General features: G+C 41.5%; 1 protein-coding gene across 5 annotated transcripts in view; it reads left to right on the forward strand.

The window, feature by feature from the left end:
- Positions 1 to 14,476, forward strand: part of grm8a (glutamate receptor, metabotropic 8a) — a 350,909-nt gene that overhangs the window by 169,110 nt on the left and 167,323 nt on the right. For 2 of the 5 annotated variants that reach the window (XM_047336164.1, XM_047336168.1), the window contains 2 exons: positions 7,240 to 7,380; positions 7,648 to 7,753. In XM_047336164.1, coding sequence (XP_047192120.1) covers positions 7,240 to 7,380; positions 7,648 to 7,753 — 247 coding nt within the window. Of the gene's footprint in view, positions 1 to 7,239; positions 7,381 to 7,647; positions 7,758 to 8,054; positions 8,062 to 9,519; positions 10,346 to 14,476 lie in introns of those variants that run through there. The other 3 variants (XM_047336166.1, XM_047336165.1, XM_047336167.1) reach the window with 3 other exon arrangements.

Here is a 14,476-nt window from a genome sequence, read left to right on the forward strand (position 1 = left end):
TATCTTTAGCTGAAATACTGACGGTGCTCCAAAATATTATCAATTTCCTTCAGTGATGTCCTTTATGGGTGGTAGAACTTCGATAGCTACTGCTTCTATATTTCAAAGGATTAAAATAAAACCAAATTACTATAAGGATGCTTAATTGGGAGTTATCGTTGTTATTATTTATTATTTGATGTCTGCTTTTTTTTCTTGCCAAACAAAAACTTCTCAGTATTTTCAGGGGAAACCAATCAGGAAGGCATTATGAGATTGTAAAACTGGCGTGACCAAATGCAACGACCGCAGGTTCTTAGTGTTCTTTTGTCGTCCTCTTCATGGGTGTATTTTAAAGCATCCTAAAAAATGTGGCTATGAATTTTTTCTTGTGTTCATACACTTGTTTGGTCATGACTGCTTCCATTTTTAAAGAAATAAAAATAAAATCCCTTCACACTCCCAACAGCCCAGGTGATTAAGATGATGAGTTGTCTCATTGTGTGAGTGTCACACACACGCACGCACACACACGCGCACATATACACGCACACACACACACACACACACACACACACACATATACACGCGCACACACACACACGCACGCACCCAGGAGGGTTTTACAATAAATGGGAGTGTGAAGTTACTTCAGGAACCTCAGGCAATCGCAAATGTTGCTGCACACAGGTTTGGTTAGGACAGACACCTATCAAGGACATCTAAACTGATCATCACCATATGCAGACGGCAGCGTGTGAAACGGTGCGGAGCTGAGATGGAGAGAGAAGATGACAGGGAGACACTAGAATCAAACACAAACATAGGACGGAGTTCGAGAAGGCAGAATGATGAAGGAGAGAGAGAGAGAGAAGTGGTGAGGACAGAGGGAAACATTCCAGAGAGAGATGCACAGTAGTTTGAGCTGCAGTGCAGAGACGACCAATCATCAGAGTGAGGGAATGACGAGGATCGAACAGAGAGATGCAAGAGATCTTTGCGAATGGAAGATGTCGTGCTCAACGTCTGTTTTTCCCCCCAAAAAAATCTCTTTTGCCAATCTCTCTCTGCGGCTGACCGTTAGCGGACTCGGGACATGAAAAGCGGGCGAGTAGTCATTTATTTCAAATGAGGGCTGGGACGCGAAAAGGAGAGTGGGGTGAGATTTGGCAAGAGATCTCAGTGACTCTGCAACAACAGAAAGTTGAACGCGAGTTCAGCCTCATGCAGCTGAGTGGCAATTTGGTGCTACAGCGCCCAAGTGAATGGCAGATGTTCTGCAACTGCCGGTTTCTGCCAGTCAATCCCACTGTGTTAGAAAATATGAGTCTTCCTTTGTGCTCGAAGACCTGTTTTGTCAAAACTACTGTTATATATATATTTTTTTTATAAAAGAGTGAAACGGCTCTGCAGATAGTCATCTATTTAACAATGGCACACTGTGCACAGCAAGTGACAACAGTCAACTCGTCAGCCACTCGGCAACACACGACAACAAGCCCTGGTGCTGTGTTGAATTTGTGACGGTGTTAATTTCAACACGTGTGAGCTTCCATGTTTGTGTCCCTCTGCTTTGTCATCACTGCCCCCCCCCCCCTATTCCTCCATCCCTCCTCCTTTCTGTCATCACCTTCCTCTCCCTGTCAGTCCATGATGGCTCTGACAAATGTTTTATTTCCTTGTTTGTCATTTGCTCGACAAACAAGGACACACACACACACACACACACACACACACACACACACACACACAAACACACACACACTGACCCTTCACGGTCTTTCATATTCACTCCATCTGTCTCTCTTTCTTCCCTCTTTTCCCCCGTGTATCTTTCTATCAGCCCTTGGAGAAGTTGGCCATGTTGCTGGCGAGAGCTCTTTGATTTCACCACCCTTCTCTCGCCCTGTGGTACATACGAAACAAGTTGCAATAATCACAGATGCAGTGTAATGACTGCTTGATTCATGTCTTGGTTCATCAAGTGCGTGTGTGCGTGTGTCTCTCTCCTTTTAACCCTTGTATGTCTTGTAGTGACGAATAATAAATGGCAAAATATATTTCTATAGCTGAGTTGAGAATCATGTTGCTGTTCCACACTGTGTCCACTCTGATTTCAAAACAGCCTTTCTATTAAACAGAAGGACAATTTATCACATTTAAGAATTTCCCTCACTGTGTTTTTACTGTCATATTCCATCACTGCCGCTCGAAATAACACGAGGAGACCGTGGGGCGATCTTTTATTAGAAAATATGACTCACACACTATTCAATATTTTCCATGATTATGAATGGCCAATTCAGTCTGATTGATCTCATCACACACTCACTATTCTCCAAATAGCCATTAAGATAAGCTGCCACAATTCAGCTATCATATGTGCAGTGAAAAGAAGTTGTCTCATACACTCAACTTGTTGATTCATTGATTTTGAAATGGGACAGGAAATATAATAACGGACTGAAAAAAATAAACTAACACAAATATCCGCTGGAGCAGATGACAAAAAAGGGGGGGTGAGAAACCCAAAACATATGTAGTTCAACATGAAAAAGTTGATATTAATGGGTTTGTCAGTACTGTTTGAAAGAGGATCAAACTGTTTTCGTACTAAAGTTCCCATAATGCTTTGGTGGATGTAAACAAGATGAATACATTTGCCATGGAGTCAGTGGGTTCGCTTTGCACCACAGATAAAGCCCCTTTATTTTTAGCCTACATTTGTTTACACACTGGCAACAGTATGCTGAATTAATTCATAATTAGCAGTTCCTGTTTGAAACACACTCGTGAACGGGCCGATGACCCAAATCACGAGGAGTCATTTGTTACCGAAGAAAACTTAAAAACATTCTCAAGCGAGTTCTGCTGTTCTATAAGGAGTGTCTTGTTTCTGTGATTTGCAGGCAGATCAGTTGTACAGATTATGCAATACGCCGATGATAAATGATGGTTGATGAAGTGACGTACTTATGACTCAGACTTTCCGAGGGTTTTAAAGTACCTCCACTGCCTCCCTCAGTGGGATGTGTCACAGCTGCTGCAGCTGCTGACCTCTTTGCTGCTCCACCTACATACTCTCGTCAAATACAGATTTGTTCCCCTCCAGAGTGTCCCCTCTTTAGAAAATGTGTTCATAATGTGAATGTCATTTTATTTGCTAGAATTTGCTCTGCAACCCTCTTAACAATTCATTTTTGATTATTAATGTCAAACGATACTACGAGTTATGACTGTTTTGGGGAAGCTAATCATATCAATGAATCATATCCAATAATTATATATGTATTAAATATCAAATTGTAACATTATCTAACAATACTGGTGTATTCTCAAGGCTTTGTGTTGAGACAATAGTCAAAACCCTGGCATTAAATTGAATCAATCAATCAATTATATTTTTTTTATCATGGCTCATATTCACAAATCACAAATTCCCTCATATGGCTTAAAAATCAGGGTCTTTTTTGAGCGTTATTTGACAGAGAAGATTCAGCTGTTTCATTATGGGTATGAGAGGAGCAACAGTGTTTGTAATAGCTGTGGTGAGTATTAAAAGATCAAAACATGGGCAACATTACCTTCCTGCAAATATTATGATATAAGGTTGCTTGGGAAAAAGAAAGTTATCTGCATAAGTTGTGTGGTTATAAACAGTGGTAACAAGTTGAACAGCAGTGGACTTATCCTTTAAGCCCTAATGGAAAAATAACAAGCAGCCGAGTAGAGGCAAACTTTTCGATCAGCAGTTTTATAATCAACACGAAATAAAATTAGTCTCCTGGAAATGACAATAAAAACACTTGTGTGTTATCGGCCACAGCACTACTAATTAAACGTCTGCACAATTACTCAACTGACACTGACCTGCAATTTAGCAAAGGCATCACTTCCTTTTACCTTAGGACCAAAAAATAGAGGAACACAAAGCCACGTACTTATTCACAGAATCTAGGGTATGTTGTTTCTCTCCCCTCTTCTCCTTTTGTCTCCCCAGATGCTAAACGCACGTCAGCCGTCGCTCTATCCCACCGTTCCTCGCTTTGAATCTCCTCTTATCACGGACCAGAGAGTTTGCGTCTGTAAATGTTTCAAACCCTAAGGGATCACATTGTACGCAGCCATCCGTAGCCGCATGTCTACTTTCCTGAGTGTGACTTTTGGGATAATAGACCGCTCTTCTGATGCACACATTTCTATTTCCTTTTTCTCACTATTATCAGCTGTTGGCAGCAAAGGTTGAGGACGGCAGCCTTTAGTTTGTGTGTGTGCGCATGTACGTGTGTCTTTGTGTACATAACAGCTGGAAGCCACAACTTTGGACCAAAGGCTACATGTAATGGAAGCGACTATCAGCAAACTTGCTGCTGTTTTGATAAGAGCAAGTTGGCTGCTTAGGGGCGGAATCTCTCTCTTTCTCTCACTTTCACTGTTATTCTGCCTTATTCCACGCTCTTCTTCATTGATTCTCTTTAAATCTTTTTCTCGCTGTCTCATTTCTGTCTTCGCTCTTCTACTGAAACACACTTGTATCATCTGTTCCTTTCTGACTCTCACCCATCCATGTATCAGTACAGTTCACTTGGGCGCATTTTTTGGCAGGAAATCTAATGATGAAACCGAGTGGCCGAACACAAACGAATTCTGAACTTGCCCCCCGGATCTTTCCCATGTCATCACCATCTTCCCTCCTGCGATCCGTCTGGCGCAACTGTCCAATTCAGTCCAGCGTCGGTGCTTTGTGTGCATGTTTGTTTCATCTCGTGGCTGAGGTGGAAGTCGGCAGATGGGAGTGTCGTGTAAACCGCTGTCAGAGGCCGTGGGGGAGCCGCAGGCAGAGCTCTTTACCCCCGGCCATCACACTCTGTGATGCTGCCATTGGATTGTCAGCCCTTAAATAAATGACTGTGAAATTTTCCATGTTTTCATTCCATTTTAAGCAACTGCTTCTGTCATTGTTAGCATGGATATAATAGGGCATTTACATGCAAGGCATATACTAAGGAAAACGCATCACAACGCACCTACAGGACATACTGAGAAACCTGTGTCCATTTTCCTCCTTTTTTTAATTTATTTTTTGCTCTCCTTTGCCTTTGGCTGGAGTCAATGTTATTAACTTGCACCTTCAGGCAGGCGTGTTTCCCTCCCCCCAGTCTATATTTGTGAGTACAACATTTTTACGTTTGAGACTAAGGATATTTTGTGAAGTTTTGACATTTTTGCTTCTTTAGAAACATGTTTTTTAGGTTAAGAATGTTGCGGTTAGATGATTAGGTCCTCACAAGTACAGAAACAGCAATGTATGACTGTGCGTTTCAACCACCAACTAACCCACCATCACACAGTCATGTGGGGCAATTCAGGTGTTTTCCTGTACTTTGAGTCATTTGAATTATTATATTTGTTGAATAGTAAATCCCATTTACCTGTGAGCTCTTTGAGACGATCCATGAGGTCTGGCCATGTGACCTTCTTCAGTGAATTTCCCACAAACGGCCTAATATGTTCTCTAAGTGAATCTCCCTCTAGAGGAATGTTCAAAACATTTACAGCCTACAGTGAATTCTGAATGTAATTACCAAACTAAAGAATTGAGCATATCCTGCCCAAAACTCTGTTTACCCCTATTACCCAACTGCGTGTATTGTCTTACTATAACTTCAGGTTCCCAGTTGGTATGTCACGTACGGATATGTGCATTTTAAAAAATAAATTATTCATGTAATTTCATATAAAGGGTAGTGAAGCAGGACATCTATACATTATTACATTTTAATTATTCATACTGTGTGGCACAAATGCACCATGGCGCTGCACAGAAACTGATCTTGTCCATAAATGTAAATGAAGTCGGGTTGTGGCAGACCAGACGTTCGCTCAAGTAAAAGTGCAGCACTCTGTCTGATGTGTGCAGCTACTGCCGAGTTACCAGTGCAGCTTTCTTTCCCCTCACTCCTCCTGTCTGCTTCTTGTCAGGCTGTAGTTATCAATACCGCCTCAATCAGTGTCTGCACTTTGTGACAAAGTGGACTCGGCCACTGTCTGTTTTCTCGTTCCTCTTCCTCCCTCACTTGATCAGTGTCAGAGTCTTGTCGCTTCTTCTCTTGTCCTCACTTGCCGCTCCCTATAACATATATTTTTTTCATGTATTCTTCCTTCCCTTCCTTCTCTCTCTCTCTCTCTCTCTCTCTCTCTCTCTCTACATGCCCCTCTGTTGCTTCCCCTTCATGGCTTTTTCCTTCCATTTTGTATTGTCCTCCCCCCAGTCTTTCCCCCTCCATATGCCGTAGACAGTGCTCGCCTGATAAGCCCTGTGTCTTGAGAGCTTGTCAGCTGCGTCAGGGGTGTGGGTGAAGCCTGTCATTACATCTGTCCTCCTCCAATCTACTCTCTGAAACTCACTGAGGACCTGGTGACCATAGAGAACAGTCCGCTGCAGCGCGTGTGTGTGTGTGTGTGTGTGTGTGTGTGTGTGTGTGTGTGTGTGTGTGTGTGTGTGTGTGTGTGTGTGTGTGTGTGTGTGTGTGTGTGTGTGTGTGTGTGTGTGTGTGTGTGTGTGTGTGTGTGTGTGTGTGTGTGTGTGTGTGTGTGTGTGTGTGTGTGTGCGCAACCTAGTTCACTATTCAGCCCAGCTTCTGTCTGTCTGTGCAGAGCAGAACTACACTGATGATTGGGGGAAAACTTTAGTTCAGCAGCAGCTAATTCGCTGAAAGTTGCCTATTCCCGTGGGGTCTCATGTAGGCCAAGCCTCATCTACTAGATACTCAAACTTTCCCGACAAACAAGTCCGGAAGTCAATTTAGTGTAATTTCTGTCTCCATCAACTTACCTGATGCAATAAACCACTCCCATATGGTATTTCAGCCTGCCAAAAAAAAAAAAAAAAAAATTTGTAAAAAACAAATTTCACATTCTCAGACAAAGAGGATGTGCTCTGCAGCACACGGGCAATTAAGCAACTTCATTGGTGCCATCATTTCACGGTGCCATTTGATCTACCTGTCTGTGTGTCACTGTTGCTGTCACTACACAAATTTTCTGCTAATTCCGCTCTAGTTAGACCATCCTTTACTGCCTCTCATCCCCCTCTCCCCATCTGTCCTCCTCCCCTTTCCCTCATCAGGAGTATCTGTAGTGGGACAATTACAAAGACTATGTCTGACAACTTGAACTGTGATAAATGACTCTTTCTCTCTCTCCCCTCCTGTGTGTATTTCTCTCTCTCTCTCTCTCTCTCTCTCTCTCTCAATCTAGATGTGTATCCAAACCACCACGCTGACTATCTCTCTCAGCCTGTCTGCCTCTGTGTCTCTGGGGATGCTGTACATGCCCAAGGTCTATGTCATCCTCTTCCACCCCGAGCAGAACGTACCCAAACGAAAACGCAGCTTCAAGGTAAGGAGGACTTGAGATTGTGCGGCATCCGTCTCATCTGTTATATTTCCACTGTGTGTTTTCCATATCTTAATTGTTTTTATTTGATATTTTGGCTGACATAAAATATGATTTAGTTGAATTAAATGAGGATCATAAATCTAACAAACACACTGTGAAATTACATTAAACTGAGAGGGACGCAGGAACATGAGTAGATCCATCCCTGCATTAATAGTCCTTATTTATAATGAATGCATTTCTCATGGTGAATTTATAATTGTACAGGCGATCGTGACAGCGGCCACCATGTCAGGAAAACTGGCCCAGAAGGGAGGAGACCGGCCAAACGGAGAGGTGAAGACTGAACTCTGTGAGAGCATGGAGACCAACAGTGAGTAAGAGAACACCAAAGTTTTATAATTACACATATAATAAATGCAAATAAAAAATCTGATATGTAGCTCAAAGTCCACTAACTGCATCACTCACATTCATTCAGACATTCTTATTGCTCTACCCCATACTCACAGTCACATACATCAGTATCAACCAGTTTTGACAGACATTTTTCATTACAAGTATATAAAAGGCATACACAGTAATACAAAAACGTAAGACACGTGAGTTTGATGATGATGCAGGCTGATGCAGGCTCTTGATCTCACAATCAAAACATTTTCTTATTTTACCAGCAAATGGGTGATACATTTTCTATTTTCATTTTAACTGCCTGTCAAATGGTGTGGAACATCCATACTAACAAACAAACAAACAGTTCCCCTTGTGTGCATTAATGCGTAGATGTATAGTGAAGTTGGTTTTTGCTTTTACTAAAAGTTTGATTTAAACGTGAACATTTATTCACGCCTGCCCTTTTTTTTTTGCATGCCAAAACAGTTGCAGCAGTGACATTTTTTGATAGCATGCTGTGTATGTGTGTGTGTGTGTGTTTTTTCTCATCCAAGCTTTGACAGTGAAGCGCTGTTACCTTCAAAAACTTCAAAGCTCTGTGTTGTGTTGAGCTGGTTCTCCTGTGTCAGCAATCTGCAGATGAAATGACTGCAGTGTGACATACTCTGCTGTGTCAGATTGCATGTGTATGTGCATGTGCATGTGCGCGTCAGTGTGTGCATGCATGATTAGCTTGGTGTGTGTGCATGCAGTATGGATGCTTTCATGCCGTGAGTCCTCCATCAATCTGTTTTAATCCAGTCCGTTGGTGTCCGTGTGTCGATTCCTCCCATTGGTCGCGTGTGCATGTGCATGTGCGTACGCACGTCTGTCTCCGTCTGTAATCAAATGAGCATACAGTATAATGAGCCCTGCTCAACATGTGTGTCTGTGCAGTCTGCGGATGCTGCAGGTGCATAATAGGTTTTCGGCCTGTGAAGGCCAACCGTGCTTTTCTGTCAGCACTTTATTTTGATCAGTGAAGAGAGCGGGTCACAGTTCACTCGTTTAAATAATACTTTAACTGCTTAGTCAGCTCCTTGCATAATTTGCTGTACAAAAAAAAGTTTGCAAATTAGTAAGTTCCGTTATGTCCAAGCAACAAATGGTGAGGGTCAGAATCCAAGGATAAGAGTCTCTACTTTTGATTACCTGACATTTTGCCGAGGAGTGCTCTTCAAAAAACATCACTATCAATTCCTGCATTATTCCTGCAGTGTGATGGCGAAACAGTGGTGAAATAGACAAAGAAAATATAGGAAATAAAGGGGTTGTATGAAAGTGTATATGAGTTTAACAATAAGAGTATAACAATAGCGCAGTTAGAAGCCTGCAGTTGCTGCAGAAACATTGGCATTTACCATGGAATGCTTGAGGGGACATGAGACATAATGGGTTTGACAAAAAGCCCCGACAACAGGTGGACTGTGGCTGTGACACTGTTATGTGACCGTCTGTGGCAAAAATCTGTTCTCAACTGCTTTCCTCTGTTTCTTTCCCTTCCCCTCCCTAAATCACTCCAATCTGTCTCTTCTCTTTCATTATTTCTTTTCCATCTCATTCTGTGCTCATTTGACCTCATTCCTCGCCCTCACACTGTCACTTCTTTTTTTCTTATTCATCCTCCATTCAAACTTTTTTTTCGTTTACTCTCTTCTCCACCTCCACTCCTCCTTCCATTTTCCCACACGTTCCACCTTCACTCAGCTTCATCAACTAAGATGACATATGTCAGCTACAGCAATCATGCCATCTGAAGGGACCACGGGAGACGGAGACGGGGATTGAAAAGGAGAGGGGGCGTGTCTTGTGGGCAGGGCCGAGCAAAAGAAGAAGCCGTCATTCAGAGCCAATTGGCTGGAGATCTGGCGTACAGGCAGAATGCCCAATGGAATTCAAGCATGAGACATTTTGTATTGTTCCGCATCAAACCACAGAGAGTTGGGACCACACAAACAGCCAGTCAGTGTGCCTGCTTCCCCGCTGCTCACAGCTCATTGGTCCTACCATGAACTTACCTGTTTAAAAAAAAAAGAAAAGAAAAAAAGACCATATGAAAAAAGTGACATGCCATAGGACACTGTGGTGGACAGAGTAACTATTAAAACATACAAAAGTTTGAAAAAATAAAAAAAATAACATAAAATTGAAAATAGAAAGAAAAACTCAGAAACCATGTACACATTATATCTAAAAGGACAAAGGTGGGGCGGGGACAGAGATTTAACAGATTACATTTTAAAAGATATTTAAAAAGAGAAATGTACCAGAAAAATTTATGAGACTCAAACTTGTTTGTTGTAATTCTCTACTTGTAAGTATTTTTGTGGTCGTGACGATTTTTTCATTCTTGTCTCACCGTTGTCTGATGGATCGCCCTTGCATAATGAGATGAGTGTGTTTCCTCCTGCTGTCTTGGCTGACCAGGTTGTAGCCTTGGGTAGTGAACCTGTAAAATGCCATGGTTGAAGCATGCCAGTTTTTATACAAAAATGGAGATTTATTTATAATAAAGGAATGTTTTGCAAACGTGTAGAATGGTGGTGGTGCTTTTAAAAACATGTTGGTGTCCATTTTCATATCAACAATCCTCAGATTTTTCTCTGACCGTCTAAGCAACAGTTTTATGTTTGCTGTTCTGAATGAAAAGCTGTGTTATTTTGCCTGTTATGATGCAACATTTTATGCAATGCATAAAACATTTGGATCTATTTAGTAAATCCCATGGTCGTAGCATGGAGAAAACATCTATTTCCAAGAAGATTTTTGAACAGTTTGTTCTATTTATTAATTCATGCCAGTGCAATGCCCCTAAATCCCATCTGCCTTTCTCTGCAACCATCTCTACCTCAAAAGTGTAAAAGTTGACAGTAAAAAGCCCTGCTGGGAAAGAGTGTGTGAGAGAGAAAGAGACAGATATTTGAGCAAAGTGGACACAATTCCCCTCTCACTACACCTACAACAATCCACCAGATGTCCAGCCTTCAAAAATATATAAGACCTAAGAAAGAAACAGTCAACTGCATCAGTGAGCCTGTTCTAGTTGGAGAGGAACGATCAATAAAAGCTGAAGGCAGAGTGAAATGACAAATCACATCATTTATGGCAGGATGGCGTGCCCTACGCACAGATGTCAGAAGAAAAAAGGTGTAAAATGCCGCGAGTCCGCTCTTGTGAAATTTGTGCTCTTATACTGTATGCAGTCTCTTCTGGATCCCATAAAATGAAACCTTGATGACAAGGTTGACGTGGTGAATACTTACAAAAACTATTCTTAGCAGCATCAAATCACGTATTACAATTTCTGCTGGCGTCATTGCGTGTTTTCTCAACTGCGTTAGCCCTTGAGGAAAACACTTAAGTCCAACCTACTTATTTACCGGAAGCTGCTCCGGAGAGAAGGAGCAGCATGTTTTATGACCTAAAGCCCAATGGTACTACTTCATTAGCCAAATGCTAACTGCTAACGTTCACAGACGGATGTGTTGCCAGCAGACGACAGTGGTCTTGTGTGAACACCATGACAACTACTTGTGCCTATTTTACTATGACATGTGTATATGGTGTATAGCTCAAGGAAGTACAGGAACTTTTGCTACAAGGTTTCCTAGTTTTTGTGTTCATGTGAAGAACTCGAATATGAAAGCACATAATCGCAATGCTTTTGCATTGGTCCAGAATTTTATATTTTTCCTACAGGTAGAAAGAGCAGTCAGTCTGATCTCTCTGTTTGGTTTCTTGGTAACTTGGTGTCAAATACAAATGCCATAGTACCACATCTGTGAGGCTTGAACATGCACAGCTGTGCTTTGAGCCGAATGCTAATGTCCGCATCCTTACACAATCGACAAGTCATTAGGATCCCACAAGGATTCATCCTCTGGAGGCCACAAAGGTCTGTACAAGATTTCCTGTCAATCCGTCCAGTTTTTACTGAGATATTTCAGTCTGGACAGATTGACATTGGGACCCTGGAGCCATGTTGCTAGCCTGATTTAAATTTATGTTTTTTTTTTCCTCCTAGCAAATAGTAGACCAGACTTCTGATGCTGATGTCAATAACTCCAGTTTCCCGTCTTGCAATTTAGTCATGTTAATAAAAGCTTAGCTGTCTGACAAATGTGATTAATGGACAACTGTCGAGGGATCTGCGGCTGTGTCCTGTAGCGCTAAGTCGCCATCGCATGTGAATCTGTCGGAGAGTCGCTGGTGTTTCTTGAAGGAAACCAGATGGCGGACATTTTGACCTTGTTGTCGGATGATGCAGAAGGTCCGTGTACAGGATGTATTTGTTGTGATTAATTAGCAGTGACTCAGACCGACAAAGTGACAGAGCACAGGTGTCGAGGACTGACAATGAGCCAATCCTGACCCATTTTCAATATTTCATTTTATTTTATTACTCACAAAACAAATCTATATCTGTAAAAATGGGATGCCTGAAACTACTTCCAAACAATTTATCATAATTCAATATGAGAAGTAATTGCTTTTGCACTTAAAATAGTGATGTTATGTGACTATAAGGTTGCATATATTTCAAAAAATGTTGCATGTGTGTATGTGGCCTCGTTTTGGAGAAGTCAGTCAACTGGAAACTGTTGTGTACATCAGACAGAATCAAACTGATTAAACATTTTTTATTGTTGTTAGCATGTTTTTTTTTCAAACGGACTATAAAACATCAGCTTTTATAAATCGAACATCGGAAACAATTTTCATATTGCAGCCAATCAAGTAAATTTCCATGATTGATCCTAGGCCAGTCCACACAGGGGAGATGAAGTCTGGCCTTTTCATGCACTGAACTTAGCTTTGAATAATGGCCTTTCTTGAAGGTGACCTGATTAGGCGTTGTTCCACTGGGACCTTGTTAGGTAAAAGACCACCTAATGACCAGTCCCAATTAGAGAAAGCAATCCCCTTGCTGCACCAGCTCTAACGCTGCAAACCCAAACCATTTTTGTCATTTTCTCACTTATAAAAACAGATTCTTTATTTTTTCCCGAGACCAATCACAAATTTCCATTTCCAACTGTACAATAAACAGTGAGGGACATGCTTTCAAACAGAGGCAATAATCCATGTTGTGTCCAGCTCTTTAATTCAATTACCAATCTCACACTGCTATAAGTGTAGCAAATGAAACAGAAAACTGTGTGTGGCTAAAGGAAACTGTTCTCTTTGCAGAATAACACTTCTTCCCACTCAAAACGAAAGTGTTTGTGTATGTGAGTGTGTGTTGTTTCTGTTGCAAAAAAAAACAGATGGTCCACCACTGTGTGTCCGTGTGCACGGAGAATTGAGGCTTGGACGAAACAGGGCTGGTGTGCTTGTTGGATGCTGTTACCATGGTTTCAACACCAGATGTCAGAGCTAGTCAGAGGGGCCTGATCCGGCCCGTATCTCTGACTCATTACCAGGGATCATTCTGACAGTTACACTGCAGGACTTGCTGTCTCGTGACCGGGAGTCTTGCAGTCGCTGTGAGTTCATACTACACAGCTGACTGGTGACAGGGGGTCATACACTACACACAGTCTTTCACCTGGAGACATCCCAGACTGTACGCCGCAGTCCTCCTCTCTGATTCGCTGTAGTTGTCTCCGATCCGTCTAGTTATTTAACCTGCTAGAAATGTACTCTAATCACCTGCTTTCCCTAACGCTGTTTGGCTTTTCGTTATTGAAAAGGAGACATCTCTGTTACTAGAGCCCCCTGCACACCGTTCCACTACGTTGACCTGTCAACCCTACTTAGGGTTTCTAAGATGTGGTCGCAGTTCTTGGGAGGGGTTTAGCTAACAATCAGTCGGTCGACCTCTGAAGTTATCTCAAGAAGTCTTTTCTCTTACCTTCTGTTCTTTCCCAAACTTTACATAAATGTTTCAAGACAGTGTATATCCAAGAATGTATGATTCAAATTTTGCAACACTACAGCCAAACTTGATGAACTAATTGTCTTTAAAACACAATGGAATGACTTTGCTTCCCTCCTCAGACACTCTATAATAGCACTGGATTGCTCCATGCAGATTAATTGTATAAGTGTCCTTCATATACCTTGAGCAGATAAGCATGTAATCTGGAATTTAGAGGAAGATTGCTTTTTATATTGAATTTATTCATTTATTCAAATATAATTTCTTACATGATTTGGCCCAAGTGGAAGCATTTCTTGCTTTCATTTATTTTGTTTTGTTTTCTTCTTTATCTCATCAGTAATAGGATTTACTGGCACTGGAAAGTAAAAAAAAATTTTTTTCTAGAGAATGAAAATGATTTTGTTTTATTATTTTCTTCTGTCTAGTTCAGTATTGTATTTAGAACGACACTTTCCAAATATGTTTCTCTCTGCCCGAGAGAGCCTCATCTGAATTATAAGAAGGTGGACAAGTTCAGTTTCAAAGCTTCCAGTTGCAACTCCAAACTTTCTTCCTTCTTATTTCACAATCTCCATGCGGGGACACTCATTGACAGAATGCATTCCACCTCGCCATCACAACTAAATGCCTTACCTTAACTCTTACCTTAACCTAGTTGTTACCTATGACCAAGTCATTACCTCCAAAAAGCAGCTTCTAATTGTGTGGACCTCAAATTCCAAGTCAATACCAAATCTCCATGGTGCATTCAGTTCAAAGTCCCCACTACGACATAGAACA

Source organism: Scophthalmus maximus, chromosome 12, assembly GCF_022379125.1.
Source record: "Scophthalmus maximus strain ysfricsl-2021 chromosome 12, ASM2237912v1, whole genome shotgun sequence".
Taxonomy (NCBI): Eukaryota; Metazoa; Chordata; class Actinopteri; order Pleuronectiformes; family Scophthalmidae; genus Scophthalmus; species Scophthalmus maximus.